General features: G+C 39.0%; 1 protein-coding gene across 2 annotated transcripts in view; it reads right to left on the reverse strand.

Moving 5' to 3' along the window:
* The window catches only part of SNX24 (sorting nexin 24), a 183,994-nt gene that overhangs the window by 11,122 nt on the left and 149,450 nt on the right, over positions 1 to 23,422 (reverse strand). For both annotated transcript variants that reach the window (XM_023197171.1, XM_023197180.1), the window contains exons 4-6: positions 2,952 to 3,046; positions 1,488 to 1,520; positions 921 to 985 (exon numbers count right to left, since the gene is read on the reverse strand). In XM_023197171.1, the coding sequence (XP_023052939.1) occupies positions 921 to 985; positions 1,488 to 1,520; positions 2,952 to 3,046 (193 nt within the window). The remainder of the gene's footprint in view (positions 1 to 920; positions 986 to 1,487; positions 1,521 to 2,951; positions 3,047 to 23,422) is intronic.

The following is a 23,422-nucleotide window of genomic DNA, read 5'->3' on the forward strand; positions in this document are numbered from 1 at the left end:
AAACTGACAGCTAAGTGGGTGACCTGAGTACGTGCATCCTTGCTATAGAGAGCAGTTCCCTTTCTCCTGCTCATAAGGTTTTATTGTCAGAAATAGGAAGGGTTTCAATGGATCATTTACCTATTACTATTTAGTGACTCCCAGAAACAAGATTCACTATGTGCAAAGAGCACAGAAGGAATACACAGGCAACCAGAGGTCCACCCATCAACCATCTGAGAGTGGACAAGTCAGGGACTTCCCTGGACCCCAGTTTTCTCATTTAGCCAATGATAGTATCTGTCCTGCTTAGTTCACAAGGTTGTTAAGGAATTAAGTGAGATAATGTATGCAAATGAACTCATAAAGAGATGCATAACAGAACACTTTGAGAGGGACTCTGATGAATCTAAATTTCTTTGCGCAGAGAAAAGACTCAGTCGAAAATATTGATTACCATTATACTTAAATCAATTAATTGTATTTAAAATATGCAACTTTCAAAAATATACAGTTGGCCATCAAAGATGCTGTAATCTAAATAGAAATGGAGATATGCCTGCAATGTATATATACATAGATTTTTGGAAGAGGCATTTTTAAAAAGGACTAGAGCCTTGAATTTGAACCCTGGCATCTGGACAAAAACAAGCAGAGGCCAAAATGACATGATCGGAAAAATTAAGGACCATAAATACCTTTCTGCCTTATTACTCTAATTCAAAATAGTCTGGTAAGAGAGAAAGAAAAATTACATTTCCTCCTGAAAGGCTGGCCTCAATTAAAATTCTAAATGTCTCTTACACCAAGAGCACTGGTTTATTGGCAGATTATTAAGCCCTGGACCAATGTCACTCTGTTAGACCTGTATTAAAAACGTGGTTTATGTGGTGCAGGGTCAGATCAGTAAAGAGCTGTTAGCAGATGACAGGTTTGATTACCGCTGGCTGCAGGCAAGACGTATGGATCCCTGAGGAACAGCAGCACAGGCTGGTGGGACAGTTTGCTGGAAAGGTCAAGAACAGGCATGTCAGCATCAGGGGACGATGGTAAACAGAAAACACTACAAACTAGCTTTGAGGGGATCAAACTGCTGTGTGGGGACGTCTCAAGGTTTATGTTCTAACAGTGTGGGTGAATAATAGCACACAGAGTGAGAGCAAACAAATGGGCACTGCTCTCATCTTCTAAACATTTCTTTGTGGAATTTGAAGCAGACATACAATCTATACAATAAGTCATTGCTGAAACGTGCTTTCCTAAAAATCTTGTAATACGATTATTGATAAAACATTCTGATTACTTGCAGGAAACAATGTAGGGCTCTTATTCCTCCACTCTTAATTCTAACTGGTTACTCCTGTAACTTCCTATCAAATCTTTATAATCTTAAAACCAATTTCCAAACAAAGGTTTTTAAGAAAAATATAACTTGAAACACATCGTGGGTGATTAAACATTTAGCAAAACCATAATCCTATTCCTGGCTGATGAGGATTAGTCCTTACCTTGACTCTTCAGACTCTGTTTCATCAAAAGATCTAAAAGTTTTGAAAAAGGAAACAAACAAACAAAAAAACCACATACGTTGAGTCAATGTTTATGCCAACAAAGGAAAAAATATCCAATATTTTTAGATGACTCAATTGGGAGATATTTTTAAGAAGAGTTGTGAGTTTCCACTGAGCCACAGCATGGCTATGCCCCATCCTAAGGAATCTGAAGACTGGAATATTCTTTGATTTCAATTTTCCTGAAGATTACTTAAAAATCCTCAGATTTTATTACTACTTTTGGGCTTGTATAATGGAGAAAACATTTCACTCAATACCATTGCTAATGTCTATTCTAAAAAATACATAAACATATACGAAGCCCAACCTCCCTGTAAACACATACAAGTTGGAACAGAACACACTGACAGCACATTATTTCATTATTTGCCAAGTATAGTGTATAATTTTTGCTCTGTAATAAGTGGAAAATGGCCCTGAGTAAACAGTGCTCATGAAGAGCTGTGACAGGTGTTTGCAGCCCCGTCATCCAGTGGATGGCTGGGGTTTAACATGACTTTGGGTGTGGTCTGCTTGATCTTCTTGTAGTTAAGTGTGGTTCCTTCAGGCAGGTCTGGAAACATCGAGAAAATGGGTAAACCTCTCTCCTGCATGGATTTTGAGAGTTTGTGATGATTTGTTTCCCTGTAAATGGATACAGTATGCTATGGATGTTTCCGAAGGTCTTCTGAGGCTAGCTCAGCCCACGTCATGTGCCTGTTGCTGGGCAAGTGGCTTGCTTCAGAGTTAATTCTTCGGGAGAGCTTTTCCCAATTGCTAATGATATCAAACCTCGGGGTCCTTGGGTTTAGGACCAATGGGTTTAGACCAACAGACAGGGATTAGGATTTGTAGTTCTGCCACTGGAAGTTCCTGAGAGAGGCAGCTGGACAGTAGAGGAAGAGGGCTCGCCTTGGAAGGCCTCGGTTCTGCAAGCTACAAGGCAAGAGATCTTGGGAAAGACACTAAATTCCTGTGTCTCTGTTTGCTCAACTACAAAATGAGAGGAGTTGGATCGAATCATCGCTCAGGTCATTCATAACTTTAAAATTATATGAATATGTGTACCACCAGAAGATGAACTTTGCTTGAGTTTCCACTAATGAGTCCATAACATGTTATCTAGATTCATAATTCCTATCAAGTAACATCATTCTATGTAACAGCATAATTGAAAAGATTGATTCCTTGAGTCTAAACATGGGTTACTGAACCATAGCCATTTGGCCACAAGATGGTACGGGGACTTCAGAGGAATTCTTTTGACCAAAAGCAGGCAGCGAGCGAGTACTGCAGCAAGCCAAAAGAGTGGGCGTGGCCGGCAGGCTACTCAGGCATCACTCTGGGCTATTTGTTAGATCAATCGGTCATTGAAGAGTAATTTAAAATACACATCCAATATGCAAACATGATTCTTACCCACAACTTTCTGCCTTTGGTAGAGAGGGCAAGTGTCGCACATTTAGGAAATCAAGAAACAGTTTGGGAAGTTCTTCATTTTCTAAAATGACAGCCTGTGAAAGCAGAAAACAGAATTAGAAACTGAAGTGAAGTTTGCTAGGCAATCAATCAAATGAACTATTTCAAAAAGTCATAACCGTCCATCAAAGTTCTTACCAGCAACATTCCTCACAGTCAAGATGAGGAGTGGTCTCTGTTTTGCCCACCAGGAATTCAGGCTGACATACATGCTAGAGAGTGCTGGCAAATACTGCAGTTTATCTGTTCTTTCATTCAACTGGCATTTATAGAGCACCTACTATACACTAGATGCTGACTAGGGGACAAGACAGTGGGGAGCCAGGTAGAAATGGTTCCTGCCTTCACGGAGATTCTAATCCAGAGTGAATATTTCAAAACCAGGGAACATCAATAATACTGTTAGGATATGTATATCAAATTGTCCTTACTGAATGACAAAGTGGTCTGATATACATTATCTATACGTGTGTGTGTGTGTATCTCCCCACAGGAAACCACTACTATTTAGGAAATATGGTAAGTTATTTTTTAACTGGAAGGTTTAGTCAAGAACCCTCAACTATCACCTGTTTTGGCATTAGAATCAACTGACATTTATTGCCATTTGGACAGCTCCACTCAAAGGGTCAGTAACATCTTTACTGCTAAGTGTAAATCAGCATACATGATGAAAAAAAATCTATAGAGTTCTTCCATTTAGTGAGCTCTGCTACATAGCTGGCATAATGGCATAACCATGTCACTACTCAGAGATCTAGATTATGCAACGTCAAAGAGAAATCTGACCAAGAAGTATATATTTTCATATCTATGTATTTTTAAAGTCTACCAGAGTGTGTGAACTGAAAAGAAGTTTGCCACCTCCCCCCTCCCCCTTTTCCAAAAGACCACAGGAGAAAAGCATCAAAGGTTGTATTTTAATCTCTGACTTCAATACAACTATTCTTAAGGGTCATTTTTCATAACTTACCATGGGTAAATTTCGTCCAGTAAGTACATGTTGTTTAAAGAACTATGAGAATTGGTGGTGAAATATCATTCACACAATTGATCAGGAATACTGTGTAGGGTGGTGCATAACATACATAACAAGAAACAAAAGTGAGGTGAAATTATGTACCTTGTAGATACACAGTTCTATATCACATCTTGTTTTTGGCTGTGCTTCACATACTGAGTTGCCCCAATTTCTTATCAGGTTTTGTGATACTGTTACCCAGTTCAGGTCATACAAATGGGGTGGGTGACTACACAGGTTGCCAGTCCTCCTAGGCTGCCCTCTGTCCCACACTAGAGCATAGCCCTCCTGGTGTTCAGTCCCTGGAGAGGGGTCATCTAAAGAGCCACCTCCACTGGGGGCTGATACTGTTCTTTACACAGCTCACTGTTCCCGCGGAAGCTTAAGGAATAAAAGATAGAAGAAAAAATTAGGGTGTTATACTTTATTCATTAAATAATAATTTACTGGGCATCTATTATGTTAGACACTGGGACATGATGATAAATCTTACAGGTCCAGTGGAGCATGGGCTGGTGAAGAAAGCTAGCAATGAACAAGTAAACACACACACTAAACAACAACTTAAACTTGCCTTAGAATATAGTGAGATAGAATCGAAATAGCGTATCACTCTCTAAGCGTTTTCCCATCTACCAATGCATTCATCCGTCCATCCCTCCGTCCCTCTCTCCATCCATGTGTGTGTATGTGTTTACTTTCTCCTGGTTATAAAAATAGAAAAATAAAAAGTTCAGAAAATAAAGAGAAAAAAAAACCCCTCTGTTCAGAGGCATAATTTCAATACTATTTCAATTAAATTTCCTTAAATCATTTCACTTTTACCTCAGTTTTTACCTATTTGAGGACACTTTTGGGTGCCAAGAGGTCATTATTTCAGTGCCTATAACTCAAAAAGTTCTGGGAATCATCACACATATAAAACTCCAAGGTATTTTGGCTGTGACACATGTTTCAATGGTTGTTTTTTTTTCTAGATATCTGTTTAAGAGGATGATACAATACGTATTTGAATAATAAAGCTTAATGTTGTAACACACGGCAGACCTGTTCCCCCAGGCAATAGTTTTAATTATCTGTACAAGTGGTAGCTTTCAGATTTAAAAAAAGACGGAAGAGTATAACATTCTTATCTCCACCCCCACCTTCTTAAAATAAATTAAATCAATAACAAGTGTGGGACACTTTTAATGACCTGAACTACTTAATTTTCAGGATCTTTAGACATGTCATCCATCACTGCAGTATGGAGGAAGGCATCTCCTGAGTGTTCAGGGGGTTACTTAGCTTTTATTAATGCAAGATTTAGGGAATTTTAACAAGGTGAATTGTTTATTTGCCTTGACAGATTGGCTTACAATGCACTGACTACATCTACAGCATGATCATTAATGACAAAAGACAGGCAAAAAGCTGTTTACACTGCAACATAGGGACGGGAATTAATCCTGCTCGGCCTCCCCAGAGTTCTCCAAACAGATGATCACATTGCTTTACGTAAGATATACTGGCAAAAGCAATACAGAAAACTCCAGAAATCTGTGTGTAATTTACTTTGCTAAATTTTCACTGAATATTCTCAAATAATATTTTCCATAAAACAATGACCAATATGTACTTTGGGATTTATAGTTTTAGAGAAGGCAGCATTGAGGGTTAGTTAAGCATTCAGTTCTGTGGGCAGGCATATTTCCTAAGTTCTGTTTTAAAAGCTTGCGAGAAAAGAACTAATACTTCAGAGATAAAGTAAAATATAGAAGAATTGACCTAATGTAACATATTATGTACAAGTGACTGCCATCAGTTGGTACAGAGATGAAAAAGAGGAATTAAATCTTTTTGTTCATACCCACATGACCTTATTCATGAGAAACTGAACAGTAAGGCTGGACCTCAAAACTGTTCCATTTACAACTTCTTCAGTTTCTTGAAAGGCTTTTGCTCTGAAGGAACCACCCCTTCTTGAAGCTGTACCCTGGATCATCCTATAGAATAAAGATGTCAGTTCGGTTTTAATCTCTCAACTTTGCTCAACAATAAGCTCCTAGGTTTTAAAAAATTAAATTTTTGAATATCAAATTCTCTCTTCTCTATTGTTTTAGACTGCTTATTTTTATTTTTTATTAATATCCATCCAAGGATTAATCACTTTCATTCTTTAGAGAGGCAGTGTGGTATAGGAAGTACGTGGGCTTTCAGGGAAGACTTGAGTTTGAATCCTTTCTCTTTCTATCTTAAAAGGTTATTGTGAGGATAACCTTTAATTGTGTATCAAGAATCTCTGACACACAATTAGCGATGGATAGATGCTAATTCTCTTTTCTTTGAGTATTGTTGTTGTGTGAATCCCCAACAACCTATTTTACCAATTTTGAAGTTTGGATTATTGTTCATCGAGCAAACAGAGCTTCTTGGCCCTCTATATTTCAGGGATCTTTTTGAGTATCAGATAAATGCCGAGTATCCTGCTTGCTGGAAAACACACATACATCTATAATTGTGCTTTCAGTGGCAGGGGGTTTGCAGACCCCTGACAGCCCAGCCAAGAACACCAGCTTTCAGCTTAGACGGGGCAATAGCACTCACTGCTGGGCTCACTTTTCTTTGGCCTGGAGCCTGAGGCACTGTCGGCCGGTGCTGTGCCAGCTCCCCAAAGGACACGTTGGCCTTCTTGTTTCAGTTTTCTATCTCTTTGTCAATTAGAACCCCACTGGAGGGTATGCTGCCTTGCTATTAGAATTCATTAATGCCTTCAGCTCTGGGCTGAGTTGAAAACATTTGTCTGGCATTGAGGCTACTGTGGTAAAGGATTCTTTCTAATACACCAAAATCTATTGCTGCACCGATTCTAGAGAATAATTCATATTCATGATTTCCATGTCTTCTATATATTATTCTAAAATGCAGCAGTCAGTGGTGTGGAGGGTTCCCAAAATTAACAAAACATTAAGGAAAGTATGATTTTCTACTCTATCGTTGCTGGGTTAGAGTACAGCTGATGAAGCACTACCATGCTGCCCGTGTTATAAGAGGAGCATTCTGCACTTCAGGATAGTGATGGGATCAGGCCCAGTGCTATTTACTTAATTACCCAATGACTCTAGTGGTGCTCATCCCATTCCTGGAGGCAAGTTGGCACACATGGCCTGTTAACTAATTTATGCAGTAAAACATCAAGAATTCAAAATGAATGTGACAAGTTTGGAGAAAAAGCTAGAAATAAATCCCAATAAATTTTACAGGTATACACACAGTGAAATACTGTGAGAAACAGAATTATCCAGATGCAAGACAGAGAGTAGCTGTTTATGTGCGAGAGTCATGGGTCTCAAATGGTAGGTCTACAAGAACTGCTCCTTCCACATGGTGTCAAATGAACTGAACAGTTCTCTCACCCCACCTAAGGTGATATTATCAAGCACCCCCTGCCACCACAAAAGAGAAGTAAGAATAAACCTAGGAAGAGCTAGAGGCAAGTAATGAAAATAACTAAAAGATTTCAAAATAGTTTCCATAAAATCAAGTCATCCAATATTAGGTATGAAGAATGGAACCAGGCAGTGGCAAGTCAAGGGGATAATGATCTTTAAGTTAACTAACTGTTCTGTTAAGGAAGGTGGCCACTGGTTATCCAGCATTTTCAAAGCTGCTGGAACAAGAAGAAAGTACTGTCCAAACCAGCAAGGAAGGAGTCATTTTCTAATTGAAGCATGTGCAATAAAAGTAGTAAAAGTGACACGGTATGAAAAGAATAGGCACTGAAGAGCATCAAAATATCCTGGACTCTTTAATAGACTTGCAGATTGGAGATGGCATAGAATTAACAGAGAAATGCACTAAAGAAATTTCCATCCAATTTGTCACTTAGGAATACAAGAAGACCAAAAATCAGGTTATTATGATGGTGCACGTAGGAAATGGGGTTAAATGAAAGAGCTGTTAAAGGTGTGTGATAGGCTACTTGACTTACTTCAATATTACTACATCCAATGCTGATAAATAGTAAAACTGGGCAAAGAGTGTATTTTGTAAAAAACAAACAAAACAATTTTCCTTTACTCAATGCTACTCACTCTTGTAAGAATAAATGACTTTCTCTAAAGCAGACCAGATATTTCCTCAGAAATATCACTTTAAATGAAGAATTTTTAAAAAGTTAAACTCTATGAAAGCACTTATAAAAAACTTACTGCATGGGGCAGAAAAACAACACCATTACCACCAACAGCCCCTGCAAGCTCAATGTTTACTCCAGAAGAAATGTTCTTTTTATTGAAAAGGTGCAATTATCATCATGTAACACAAATCACAAAATCCCAATATTTCTACCTTATCAGCTTTATAAAATCATGTTCCCAAAGGATACCATTGATTAGTTGCACATGTTCTTTCTGTGACATCCCAAATACTTAATTGTCAGTTATCTTTTCTTCTTCAGTAAGTAAAATGTAGTCACAAAATTACAGAGGGACTTGTTCTGCCTTAACCTTCACGAGATGCCATCATGCACTGGAAAACACTGGTAAAATATCACAGGATAACGCCATCCGACAAGGGAGACATATAAACACTGTAATGATTTCCCACGAGTTTCCATTTTAGAAAATTGTCACTAAGGCAAGCATAAACGGTGACACATCTCCACTGAGAACACGGTGAAATCGAACGCTGGCATTCTAGTTAGGTCCAAACCTACCCAGCAGCCAATTATAACAGGAATGGAACATCTTGTTGAAAACCTGGACAAGACCACTTCGCTAACCTTCTAAGATCATAGCACAGGGCTGTGTTGTTTTCACTGATTTGATCCTTTTATCCCCTTTTACACACACACACACACACACACACACACACACACACACACACACACACGCTTCTTCCCATTGTCTCTCAGAGTTGTTATAAACTGTAGGGAACCTCTTTGTCACAAAAGCTAAGGTATTGAACTAAGTCAAGAGGTTTACAAGAGCACTTTAAGCCCTTCCTCCATTCCATCTAGTTTGGTTTGAAATGTCTGGCTGTTGGGGTGACAAAGTTCACCAACGCAGCTTTTCCTCTCTTCACCAGGAAAGATGCTTCATACCATATCTACTTCAGAGACATGGCTAAAAACAGGGAGGGAGAAAAATCAATACCTTCTCACTGCAGTAACTGGGCTCAGTGTCACTGTCCTCTGGGACCCAAAACCTACGAACTCACAGAGGCTCTGTAGTCCTCAGTCTTCTACTTACCACTTCCCTGCACCTGGTCAAAATTTCACAAAATGAGTCATAATCAGGTTAGCAAAGGAACACTTTTAAAAAGTCAGCCAGTAGACAGATTTAAGAAGGATCGTGACCACCTGAAAGATAAAAATCAGATGTGCTCTAAAGAACCCACTGTACGATGCATCCCCCTTTTTGTGTGTGACACCATTTGCAAGAGTGTCTAGCCTGTACCTGGGTAAAAACTGCACTACTCAAGGAATTCAAATAGACACCTGCTATGGTTTCACAGGGCTTTATATACTATCTTGCAAGAAATCTGAGGACCTACACTAAACGCTGAATGCGGAAAAGGGCCTATTTAAAATAATAATGAATCTGTGCAAAGAAATAATATAATTTGCCTAAGAAGATTTGAAAAAAAAAAAAAAAGGAATATCATTTCTGATAACGTGGCTAAAAGGAAGAAGCTAACCATGGACAAAAGAAAGTGGAAAATCAATAGCCTTTGGAGCTATTTTAATATCAAAACTTACATTCTGTGTTTTTCTGGAATGTATTCTTATAAAAGTATTCGTTTAGCACTTACTAACTACAAGCATTGTGTTGGGGACACAATGGTTAGCCCAACAAATATAGTCCTGTCCTCCCAGGGTTTATCATTGGGTAGGGAAGATGAATGCTGATTCACAGCAATGAATGTGAAATTACAAACTGAATTAGTACCTTAAAGGGGAGTAGCTAGTTTCCTTGATCATCAGTAACAAAGCACCCCTATTAACCTGTGGGGTGAAGGAGAGCTTCCCTGGGGAAGTGACCCTTGAGCTGGGAGTTGAATGAGCTAATGAGAATAATGTGAGTAGGATATTCCAGTTTGTTCAAAGGCCTGTGGAAGGTAGAAGCATGACATTAAAAAAACCCTTAAAGAAGGCCACAGAAAAAAACAAAGCTAAGCAATAAAATGGGGTCACCTAAGCTGGAGAGGTTAGGCAGGGCTTCTGGATCACGTGAAGGGTTTTCTTTTCTCTTCTCTGTAGACTTGGGAGTCACTGAATGATCTTATGTGGGTGGGTGGTAGGCAGATGGGGTATCTCACTGTACATGACACCGTCTGATTTGTATTGTGACTACAACTAGAACAGTAGTAGGTTCATCAGATCCAGGGACCATGCATTAAATCCTCTCTTTGGCTATCTCTAAACTGTGTCTTAACTAACCCATTGAGCTAATTTTAATGACTATACATTTTTCATTTCATATTTGGTTCCTTTTCAAACCTGGAAGCTCTATTTTTCTTAGAGTCTTAATCTTTTCTTACGCCCAGATTAAACGTTTATTAATTTGTTTCTGTTAGATTGCTATTTTACTTGCAGTTCTTTGGATCTAATCCTGCTGTTTTGTGTGTCTGTTGGTTCTCACTCATAGCTGTTTATTCCTGTAGTTTTCTATGTTTTGTAGTTTTGGTTCATAAGCTCATATTCAGAAAGGCTTTATCTGTGGGAATCTACTGCAGGCCAAGTTCTAGGTACGTCTTCCTTGAGTGGTTTTGCTTCTGCTCCTAGGAAGCAGATCCCTGACTGGGATCCTAGAGATATAATCAGCCTTAACCCAATGATAACATTAATTTTCTAGATTGGGGCTTCTGAGATTATGCAGGTACTGCAAACACTATCTATCTATCTATCTATCTATCTATCTATCTATCTATCTATCTATCTATCGATCCTAGGGATATAATCAGCTTTGAGACAATGGTAACATTAATTTTCCAGATGGGGGCTTCTGAGACTATGCAGGTACTGCAAGTATTATTTATATATATATATCTATATAATATATAAAAAATATAAATATATATAACTCTGAACTCTCAGGAAACATGATTAGGAAGCATTAGGAAAACCTCTGTCTAGGCTCATGGATTTTTCACAGGCCAGGGGTCTCCAAAGTATATTACAGACATGTGGAGAGTTAAGCAAGATCACGAATTGTGATTCAGGAAAACATATCAGAACTTCTATTTTTACTTACTTTTAATTAAAAAATAAAAAACCTATCTTTTCTAATTTTTAGTATGTAGACTCACAGCACATGTGTAAGATTTATTATTAAATACGCACATTTTGAAGTGTTATGCCGAAACATTTTTTATTGATAAGGATGTATGGTCCTACGCCAGAAGACTTGGCCTCTGAATATAATGTACTCAAGAGTTTAAAATAGCCAAGCCAATAAGGCCCAATATATCCCTACCACAGTACTTGAAATAGTCTCTTTTATCCTTGTTTACCCTAAGGTAAACTATGTGAGGGCACAGCTCTATTACCGGAAATGCCCTTCCCACCTCTTTTTAACTGGCCCACTCTAACTTATTTTTCAAGTTTCAGCTCTAGTGTCATTTCCCTTAGGAAACTTTCCCAAACCCTCAGGTTGGGCTGTTATCTTTTTTGGTGACAAAACAATCATTTCATTTGATGTAATGTTTAATACTGGGTTGTCATATTAACTTTCAACAGTTTTAATCTACCAAATATGGTAATTTTCATGTGGGTTTAGAACAACAACAACAACAATAACGTTTCATTGAATGTCTATTCTGTGCCAGGCTCCTTATCTTATTTAACTCTCACAATACCATGAGATGTTTTCATTATCCAAATTCTACATATGAGGAATTTGGGGCTGAGAAAGGCTAAATCATTTGTGACAGTTTCTCAGAGGGTAAGGGAACAGTTGGGATTGGAACCCAGGTGTCTCTAGCTTCAAAACTACTGTTCAAATTATGTATCGGTTCAGTCATTGATTCATTCATTCATTTCTCAAATATTTCCTGACATTTACTGTATGCACAATAGCACTATGCTATATAGTTTAATTCTTTTCTTGTTTAATTTTATTGGAATATTTCATCTTTCCCAATATTTTTCTATTCTATTTATAATCTTAATTTATTCCACAGATATATTTAAGGGAGCCATTGAAATTGGCTCAATTAAAATACATTCTTGGTTTTCCTTGGATTTTAAATTTATCTTAACATCTCAACTAATTCTTACTTTCAGACTAAGAAAGGCAACACATTCCATTAATCTTTCTATTAAAACAACAACAACAACAACAAAATGACTGGGTGCAGTGGCTCACACCTGTTATCCAAGAACTTTGGGAGGCCAAGGCGGGTGGATCACTTGAGGTCAGGCGTTCCAGATCAGCCTGGCCAACATGGAGAAGCCCTGTGTCTACTAAAAATATAAAAAATTAGCTGAGTGAGGTGGCACGTGTCTGTGATCCCAACTACTTGGGTGGCTGAGGCACAAGAATCACTTGAACCCGGGAGACAGAGGTTGCAGTAAGCCAAGATGGCACCAATGCACTCCAGCCTGGGCGACAGAGCGAGACTCTGTCTCAAAAAAATCAAAACAAAACAAAACAAAAACCAAAGGATCTGGCCTCATAACATTTCAAAACCTGTTTGACAACTTCTGACTAGCTCAATTCTTTTCAGCAAATGACTGGGTACAATTACTTTAAAGTCACATATTATACATATTTGATCCATTTAAATTACCTGTGTATTGAATAAAAATGCACTTCAATTACACGTAATAGATAATGCCAGGATTTATGGGGCATTTTCTTGATGATTTGATAGAAAAAAAATCCAAACAAATTTTAAAAACAATCATAGGCTGGGCACAGTGGCTCACACTTATAATCCCAGCACTTTGGGAGGCTGAGGTGGGTGGATCACTTGAGGTCAGGAGCTCAAGACCAGCCTGGTCAACATGGTAAAACTCCATCTCTACCAAAAATACAAAAATTAGTTGGGTGTGGTGGTGGGCACCTATAATCCTAACTACATGGGAGGCCAAGATAGGTGAATTGCTTGAACTCAGGAGGCAGAGGCTGCAGTAAGCCAAGATCAGGCCACTGCACTCCAGACAACAGAATGAGACTCTGTCTCAAAAATAAATAAATAAAATATGTACATACATACAATTACAAACTAGCTACGTGCCTGTAAGTGAAACGTAAGATCAGGAGACTACGGTATTTAATATTACTGTTTTACAACAAGCGAACCAAAACAGATTTAATAATTCAAATAATGTGGTAAGACATTTAGTTAAATACAAGTTATAGAATGGGAGTGCTGCTTTACTACTTTATAGAAGAAACAGTAATCAGAACTAGGCTTATAAAATGTTCCCTATAGATAGCCTTAGGAGACTGGTTTTTAATAAAAGATTTACAATTAGCACAGCCCATATGTGTTGATGAACTGATGTTTTTTAAAGTGTTTAAGGTGCTTTCAAACAATTTGCTCTCTCAGGGCCCTTAAACATTTCCCCAAATACCTAGTTTATTCAGCATTCTCTTTTTTTACATACTGTACACTTTGACCCAGCTCCAGGACAGCTGGGTTTCAAGTGGTATAGTCTAGCTAGATGAGGCCTCTCTAGGGATATACATTCTTATGTACTATAGTTCAGACATAGTATACTGTGCTAACATCATTTTTTTAAATGAAGACTTCCAACACCATTTTATATTTGTTCAGTTATAACACTATATTTAGTCACCTGTTTAAATGCTACAGTAATGTAATTGATATTTTACATGGATTTAGGAACCCTCAATGCGCAAACTTCAAAGTACACAGTCGTTAGTGGGAAAATAGTGGGAAATGGTTAGAGTGTGACAACAGACTTATTATAAGATGTGTAGCTAGTCCTCAGAGAAACAATGTATGAAAAGTGGCCCTTGTGGAGATGGCTCATAGGCTACAAAATAAAAAACATCTGTAAAGAAAGTTAGGAGGAGGTGCTTGGCCTCTTGGCTGCAACAAAAAATACAGTCAATGAAATTGTTCACTAAAATACACAGGGAGGAATAGTAGCCTACTAGGACAGAACACAATAGCAAGAAAGATGAGAAATTAGGGCTATCTATACATGGCTGGTAAGGACTACACAGGGGGTCCACGCTGGAACCTGTTCTCTGAGTTCAGGGAAAGAGGAACATATGTACCCTAGCCCTTCTCCCAAATCTAACACTGAAATGAATCCTTCTATCACTTGGAAGCTGAATTACAGACATTTATTCAGGGACCTATATACAAGAATGAATATGCCCCTTTCTGGGAGTTTTCCAGATTACACCAGTCTTTTTGCACCTATGCAAGATCCAGTCTTCCCTTCTTCTTTACTAATGGAATACCAACTTTCTTGGGGTGTGTGGCAAGCTGCCAAGCTAAAAATAACAAAGAACAATATCAAAAACTGATGAAAATAATATATCCTGCCTCACTCTTCCCCCAGCATTTCCCATCAACAACCCCCCTGCCGCCCCCAATGCCCCCAGCCCCGCCCGCACCCCGTCCCTTAGCATGTGACACAGATCTAACCAACAGAAATGTCACAAGAAGTGACTGGATGGGAAAAGTCAAAAAGCTTCCTTAAGGTGACTGGTCAGGCTGCAGTGCCCCCCATCCTTTTGCTCATGTCTCTCCCCTTTCCTCCTTCCTCTTGGCTAGAATATGGGCATGGTCTTTGAGCTCAGTTGCCATCTTGTAATTATGAGGAAAAGGCCAAAAGAACCAAGGAGATGCAATCCTTGATAATCTTGAGCCAGTGAGCCAAAACCCACAATTACCTACCACTTTCCTTCTCAGTGCTTAAGGTTAAAACTCACTTTTAGTTAAGCCCTTGGATTTGGCTTGTTACCTATGGTAGAACACATAAACCCCTGATAGAGCCCTCATGCCTCTGCAGATTGTAAAGTCCTGTTTTTAGCCCATAGGACAGAATACTAAGTAGCATGACTGATACAAAAAGAGAGAGAAAGAGCAAAGAAAAAGGAATTCTGATATTCTATTTTTAATTTACTGCTTTAGTACTGGGTAGAATACTTAGGGGAAAAAAGAAAACATAATGCTGATATGCTATTTTTAATTTACTACTTTTAAAAAGTCCATAACACAAAGAATAGCATATGAAAAATAAAAATGCAATTAGGTTCATGCACAGTCTATAAAAAGAAAAGGCCTAATACATGAAAAATTTGTAAACCTAACCCAGCAGGTGCCAAGAACACCCATTATAGGACAGTAAAGAAATCAAGAATATAGGTATTGAATTTAGGTAATGAGATGAACCTAAACAAAGAAAAATGTAAGCTGATTATCTAGAAAAATATCCTCCCAAATTGGGTCTTTTAAACAAATCATAGACTGTATCCCCATGGAGATGGAGTGTTTTGTTAAACTTACTTTACAAAAGAATGGCCAGACCACTGTAGAATGAGCCACAGGGAATAATTTAGCATTGGCTGGTGGAAAAAAAAAATACAATTCTACTTTAATAGGTCTTTTTAATCACAAATTTTATGATGATTTAACAGCCTTCCATTAAGAGCAATTAAAGGGAGATAGCAAGGATTTACACTAATATTCTAGCAAGTTAAAATGACTTCATACATCTTTGAGTAAACGTTTTCTATCTTGAAGTTCTTAGCTAAGTTTGAGGGAGATATACTAATTTATCAAAAAAATAAAAAGCTGGGAGATGTGCCTCTGGTGTCTCAGGATAAAATGTGTGAATTCATTTCTCCTCCCTGCCTATGGTTATCCCTAGTATACCCTGACTAAGGAGCCAGACATCACTGGGGCTGGGCAAGGTTCAGGAGACACAAAGGTACTCCTAAAAATAATGGAGAAACCAACAACCTAGAGAGCTTGTCAGGCCTATATATTAACCACTCTAGTTGGCCAAACTGTACCAGGCAGTGGCCTACTCAACCACCCTCACCTCAGTCTGTTCCAAATGTGTCCTGGAAAGCAGGGCAGGGAAGTACCTGGGAACACCTGACAGGCATGCTCCTTTTTCCTGAATAATTTAAATAGCTCATTAAAGAAAGAGAACATTTTCTTACATGGTTTTATTTACATTATGATTAATTTCTCTAAAAAGCTTGTGTTTTATACGTAATCCACTTGTGTTATAACTTCCTAGCCCCTTAATGCATGCACACAGGCCAAAGAAAGTATTTGTTCCATAGACTTGGTATGCAAACTCATTTATTCAGATCTTAAAAGTACTATCTCTGTGGGCCAATAAGTCCCAACAAAGGCCTTCTGTGCAATGGTGTTGCCCCCCTACTATTAGTGAGACTTCCAATCCACTGACCCAGTACTTTCTGACTCCCATTAGCCCCCTCTAAATTTTCTGCCCTCTTGTCCAGCTTAAGGAGCTGTGATCTACCATCAGAATAAGTTCCCTGAACCACCCTCAAACCCATCAACTCCTCTTCCTCTGCTGTACTCGGAACAGCTCAGTTCTGGCTGAATCCCAGCAATCTCTCACTCTCATTCATGCCTTAACCTAAGCTGCTAAACACTGAGAAAAATTACAGAATACAAAAAAGACTAGTTTCACTTTAAATTTAAGCTCTTATCCTCAAAATATGGTCCAGAAATCTTGTTACTTTTCTCTAGAACAGTAGTTCTCAAACTGTAGCCAGCATCAGAATCACTTAGAGGGCTTGTTAAAACAGTTTGCTTGGTCCAACTGAGAGAGTTTTTGATCTAGCTGGTCTTTGGTGGGGCCTAAGAATTTGCATTTCAAATAAGTTACCAAGTTTCCAGGTGATGCTGAAGCTAGTGGTCCAGGAACCACACTCGAAAACTACTTCACTAGAAGAATCAGCCTTTACCCATTTTCAAAACTTATCCTCTTCTCCTTTTATCTCCCTCATCCCTTCCTCCACCCTCTCTCCCAGCTGATAACCACTCTTCACACTTCAAAGAGAATGCAGAAGCCACCTGGCTTGATCCTCCTCATCTTCATCCCAACAACTCTACGTATACTGCACTTCCATCAATCTTCTCCTTCTTCTGCCATAGCGGAGAAAACGTCCTTCCTTCCATCAGAAGCCAATTCCTATATCTCTGCTCTGGCTCTCAGGCCACCCCTTGACTTCCTCAAGTATTCATTTCTTTAGTTATTTTGCTCTTCTTTCTCGTAGCTATTCACTAATTCCATCCATCCATCCACCCACCCACCCACCCACCCATCCACCTCCCGTCCATGCATTTACCTATCTACCTATTCACCCTTCCGTCTCTGCTGAACCATTCCTATCAGCACATAAACATGCACTCTCACTGTGAAACAACAGGAAAAAAATCCCTCAGAGGCTACAGCCCATTTCTCTGCTTTTCATGGCAAAAGTTTCCAAGACTGTTCTACAGATGCTGTTTCCCTTTCTTATCTCCAGTTCATTCACTCTTTCATGCTCTGCAAATTGGCTTCGGCTTCCACCATCCTCAGCTTGCCATGGCCACAGGTCTCTTTTGGGTTGCTAAATCACTGCTAACTTCACCTTATTCAGCTTCTGAGCAGTCACCACTCACCCTGACAGCCACCCTCCCACTTCTCTTTTTTTTTTTTTTCTATGACTCTTCGGGTTTGTTTCAGATCACATTCTCACTCTCCTTTGTAGCCTCTTCCTTTTCTATCTGACCTCAGAATGTTGGGACTCTTCAAGGCTTAGCCAGCACCCTCTCCCTAAGTCCACCAACTGCCATGGATTTTACAACCATAAGGCTGATGAGGTAAAACTTCACATCTTCAGGCTAGACTTCTTATCTGGGATCCAGACTCATCAAAACTAAGTATCTATTTAAAATCTCCACTTGAATTTCTTACAGACATCTGCAATTCAAAATGTTCAAAGCAGAACTCAGTATTTCTTTGAACAAAAATAAAAAAACCTGCCACTCCATGACCCATCACTGTCCACTTTTCTCATCTCTGCCAAAGATGACCGCATCCTCCCAGCTGCTTCCTTTCTCTCACCTCTGACAACCAGGCTATCACAGCATCCTCTGGAGCTCCTCTCCCACTCATTCTCACTCTCTGATAACCTCTTTCTTGCTCCCTTATTTGTTTCCTTCAGAGTGCTAACAATTATTTCCTTGATGGGTTTACTTGGCTTTTGTCCACTCAACTCCAGCTCCAAGAGGGCAGGGCTGAGTCTGCCGAATCATCACTGTATCTCTGCAGCCAAGAAAGGGCTCTGAATGCATGAGGGTTATTCCAGAGGCAGAATCAGGGCCAAGAAAGGTCAAATACTGAGAAAGCAAACTCTGGCTAAAGAGAAAGCTCAAAGCTGAAGTCTCCTCATGGAATGCTCTGCTTTGGAAGGCAATAGGTGCCACTGCAGCAAGTGTCTGACCCAAAGCAGCTGGAGGCCCAGTTCACATGAATGCTGAAGCAAGAACTTAGAGACTGATAGGAAATTAAGCAAGGGATTTACTGAGGAAACAATAACATCTAATATCTTTAAAACATTTTATGGCTTGCTAAGTGGCCTCACATAGAATGGGTCGCTTAATCCTCTCAACTACCTTTGAGGTAGATAAGCTCAAGAGCACTTTAAAGATGGAAAAACTGACTCAGATGTTAAATGACTTGCATTTCTTCCTAATAAACCGAGTCCAGATCCACCAAGTGAACAATCGCCGTGTCTTTGGACAGGAGAGCTGAGAACCCAGGCCTTACTCTCTCCCTGAAGTGCTCCTAAGAGACCTTCTCTCACCACCTTCTGGTCCTTCAGTGGTCAGCTGCTCCCCTTCATCCTCTGGTCCAGAGCAGGACCCACAGTGCCTCTCTCAAGCTCTGGTGAAGGCCATGCTGTGGCTGACTATGTACATAAGACTCAACCAAGGAGGATGCCACAGGGAAACAAACAAATATGGTCATGACATGAGATGACATGGGTACAAGTTACCAACAAAATAAGCCATGGTTCATCTAAATCTTGGGAAAAATAATCCAAACAGAACAGTAATGCTCTCGCTTTGTGTCAAATGGATTCTGCTACCCAGAGAAGTCCCTCTTTGACCACTTTATTATGGCTTACAACAATCTCAACTTCAATAAGGACAAAAAAGAGAAATTAAAAACAGCTTGTTCACTACACATTTTTTCTTTCTTTGTTTTTTCATTTGTTCACTATACTTTTTAATGCATAAGGAAAAATGCAGGCTGAACATTAGGTTAAGTTGTCTTTAATTTTTAAATACTATTATCCTAATAAGTGCTAAAAACTCATGTCAAAATTGCAAACATTTCCCAAGTTCTTTTACACAGCCCACTATGTCTTCATTTCTAGAAGAGGAAAATAGCTACTCACTAAAGCAATCTGTCTTAAGTACAATTTTGCAACTGGAATATAACTGAGTCAGACAGCAACCTGAACTCTGTTAAAGCATAACTTTGAATAATGCAGTGAGAAGAAGCCTCCCAACTGTGATAACTTTTCTTGTTTCGTCTCACTGATATTTCCTTATGAGGGTGTTTGGGTCAGAGTAAACTCCTGAGGACTGATCTGACATTGCCTTTGAAACTAATTACATTAAGCAGCAGGTGCCCACTTCAAGTTTGAGCAGGAGAATGCAAGACGTTCAGGGAATTCAGTGCAGTTGGGGTTAATGCTCTCATTTTTCAGGAGCTTCTTTAAGCTTAGATATCCTCTGCTCCATTAACTGTGTCATTTATTTAAAGAAAAAAGAAGGATCAATCTGAGAGATTGAGATTTAAAAGTATAAAATGCAGTGGGTTTTTTGTTTTTTGTTTTTGTTTTTGTTTTTGCTGTATTTTAGCTACCCTAAGAATATACTCTGAAATGCCTACATACCTTTAAGTACATAATGCATTAGCTAATCATATTTTCAGGGAAAAATCTGCTATTCAAGTTACAGATTCCAACAGATTGTTGTGATGATCATATGTCACATAAAAGGGGAGCAAGCTACAGAGAGAAGAGTGGTGGATCTGTGTCTGTGACTGAACTCTCTATCAGTAAACCCAGTTTTGACAGAATAGGCATTTCTTCACTAATTAATACAAATAAGGATTACTCTGGAAAAAAACATTGATGCTGATGTTACAGTAAACCAACAGATATCCATTATTGTCTAGTGGCCTTCTGTTAGTAATCTGATGACTATCACAATAATATGAATATTGCCGGGCACGGTGGCTCAAGCCTGTAATCCCAGCACTTTGGGAGGCCGAGACGGGCGGATCACGAGGTCAGGAGATGGAGACCATCCTGGCTAACACGGTGAAACCCCGTCTCTACTAAAAAATACAAAAAACTAGCCGGGCGACGAGGCGGGCGCCTGTAGTCCCAGCTACTCGGGAGGCTGAGGCAGGAGAAGGGCGGGAACCCGGGAGGCGGAGCTTGCAGTGAGCTGAGATCCGGCCACAGCACTCCAGCCTGGGCGGCAGAGCAAGACCCCGTCTCAAAAAAAACAAAAAAAAAAAAATATTTAGCAAACCTAAAAGCATACCTTTTCAAACATACCAACTTTACTCTAAATATAAAACAGAAGCAATACAGTCATAGTTTAAGAATATTTGCTCACTGTCTGGGAAACACAGTGAGACCTTATCTCTACAAAATTTTTAAAAAATTAACAGGGCATGGTTGCACACACCTATAGTCCTACCTACTCAGGCAGCTAAGGCAGGAGGATTGCTTGAGCCCAGGAGGTCGAGGCTGCAGTGAGCTATGATCTTGCCACTGCACTCCAGCCAGGGCAACAAGGTGAGACCCTATTTCAACAACAACAACAAAAAGTGTTCGTTACTTTGTTGGTTATATTTGAAGGATTTTGATAAAGTCTGAATAGCCAGGCATTCTAACACTGTAAGCTAACTCTGAGTCCTGGAGTAAAAGTCTGCTCTCATCAGTGACTCCAATGGAGTTGATTTTGAGATAAATATAGTCTAAGGTAAATGGTTTATATTGTATGCAGATGGCATATGGTATAAATAAATATTCAAAAATGCTTAAAAATCACAGGTTCTAAGTGTCTTAAGACAGAGAAAGAACAAAAGAGAAGAGAAATTATAAGGTACCCTTTAGTTATGCAAAAGTAAATGAGAATATGCAAAATTTAAATTATATTCCATTTAAGAGAAAAAAGGAAGGAATAGAAGGAAAGAATAATCAAAATACAATCTCAATTGTTGCACTTGCAAAAAAAAGGCTGAAAAAGCTCACTTGAGAATATGTCTGATTTACTTCCATCTTTGGGACTAATTATATAATTATTCACTTAACTATTGAGAATAAAATATTACTTACCGAAAAATAGCACCAGTGGTCTTCCTTCCTCAATTTCTTGCTGAATTAGGTGTGTTTTAGAAGTAGTTATTCAAAATTCTATTTGGAGAAGCAGATCAATAACTACTGAGGCCAGGCGCGGTGGCTCACGCCTGTAATCCCAGCACTTTGGGAGGCCAAGACGGGCGGATCACGAGGTCAGGAGATCGAGACCATCCTGGCTAACACGGTGAAACCCCGTCTCTACTAAAAAAATACAAAAAACTAGCCGGGCGAGGTGGTGGGCGCCTGTAGTCCCAGCTACTCGGGAGGCTGAGGCAGGAGAATGGCGTAAAACCCGGGAGGCGGAGCTTGCAGTGAGCTGAGATCCGGCCACTGCACTCCAGCCTGGGCGGCAGAGCAAGACTCTGTCTCAAAAAAAAAAAAACTACTGAAAGCCTGCATTCTGCATTATTATTACCAGTACTAATACTATTATTACTATTCAAATGCTTTTTTTAAAAGAGTTAATATTTTTTCAAATAAAATATCCAATGCCTACACAATATTTAATGTATTATCCATCATAGATAATACAATAAAATCTCCTATGGACAGACTTAATCTTCATTATTCTTTTAAATTTAATGTCAGTTTTTATTCTACTAAAGGACTTTGCTGAAAGTGAAGTAACTTCTTTGAGCCACCTACTAAACAAACCAAACCTCTCCCCATTTAGTAACTGTGTATCACTGTACATATTTCTTTCAAACACACATATTACATTGTGATAATCTGTTTAGGTATCTAAATGGCCAACCTAAATTCCTCAAAGGCATTATGTGTTAACAGCTTGTTCTGTGCTGGGCAGCTGCCACAGTAGATTTCTCAATATCTACTGAACATTGGCATCTTTCTCCTAATTTGTTGACAGCATGCCCTATATTCTGATAACTACAAAATTTCATTTCATAAAAAATGCTTTTGATACCAGTTTTCATTTTAGATTACCCATAGGTCCCATTTTTTTCCAGTAGCACAAATAAGTTGATGATAATTCTAAATTGTGTAATATAAAAAGAAGTTTAATTTGCCACAAAATACATTTTACATGCTAAATGGAATATGATTAAACATGTGTTCAAAGAACCGCTCAAAACAGAGGTTGAATAAATAGCAGTGGAATATGATACAACAGTTCCTTCAGTTTAACTCAAATAACTCAAGTCCACACAGGAAGCACTGGCATGCCCTTGAAACACAGGAGATGCTCAAGACATTGAGGTTCTCCTTCCTTTCCCCCGTGGCATTCACTACTACAGGGAATCAGGAACAAAATTAATACAGAAAAGGCTTCTATTATCTACCAGTCATTCTTCCCTGGAAAACAAATGCGTGTGGGAAAGGAAATGACAAAGGCACAAACAGAATGAATGTTACATAACTTTCTTCCACTTTCTGCCTTTTTCTCCTGACTATCTGGAAGCGCAGGTTCCAAAACCCACGTTTTAAGATACAGCCATAACCTTCCAAGGTGGTTTACATTCCAAGGACAAGCCAGCTTCCAAACCTGAAACGGACAAGTGAGTAGAGTCAAAGACTAATGGATAAGAAAAGGAAGGCATCACCACTTTTAATCCCAGCTACTTGGGAGGCTGAGGCAGGAGAATCGCTTGAGCCTGGGAGGCAGAGGTTGCAGTTAGCAGAGATCGTGCCACTGCACTCTAGTCTGGGAGACAGAGTGAGACTCCGTCTCAAAAAAGCAAACAAACCAACTAAAACCCCAAAACAAAACATGTATTTGATTTTTAAAATCTCAAGTTTATAACGAAAATTTCTTAAACTGTACAGACAAAAAAAGTACATTCTATGGGCATGATGCAAATATTGAGGTTGTTATACATATTTTAAAACTATATTGTGCTGATGGTCAGACAACTCTATAAATTTCCTATAAATGATTTAATGGTACACTTACAATATGTGCATTTTATGCTATGTAAATTATACCTCAGTAAAACTTTTTAAAAGTACATCTTTTTCATCTTCTCACTCTCCTATAGCTGATA

The sequence above is a fragment of the Piliocolobus tephrosceles genome, chromosome 4 (genome assembly GCF_002776525.5).
Source record: "Piliocolobus tephrosceles isolate RC106 chromosome 4, ASM277652v3, whole genome shotgun sequence".
NCBI lineage: Eukaryota > Metazoa > Chordata > Mammalia > Primates > Cercopithecidae > Piliocolobus > Piliocolobus tephrosceles.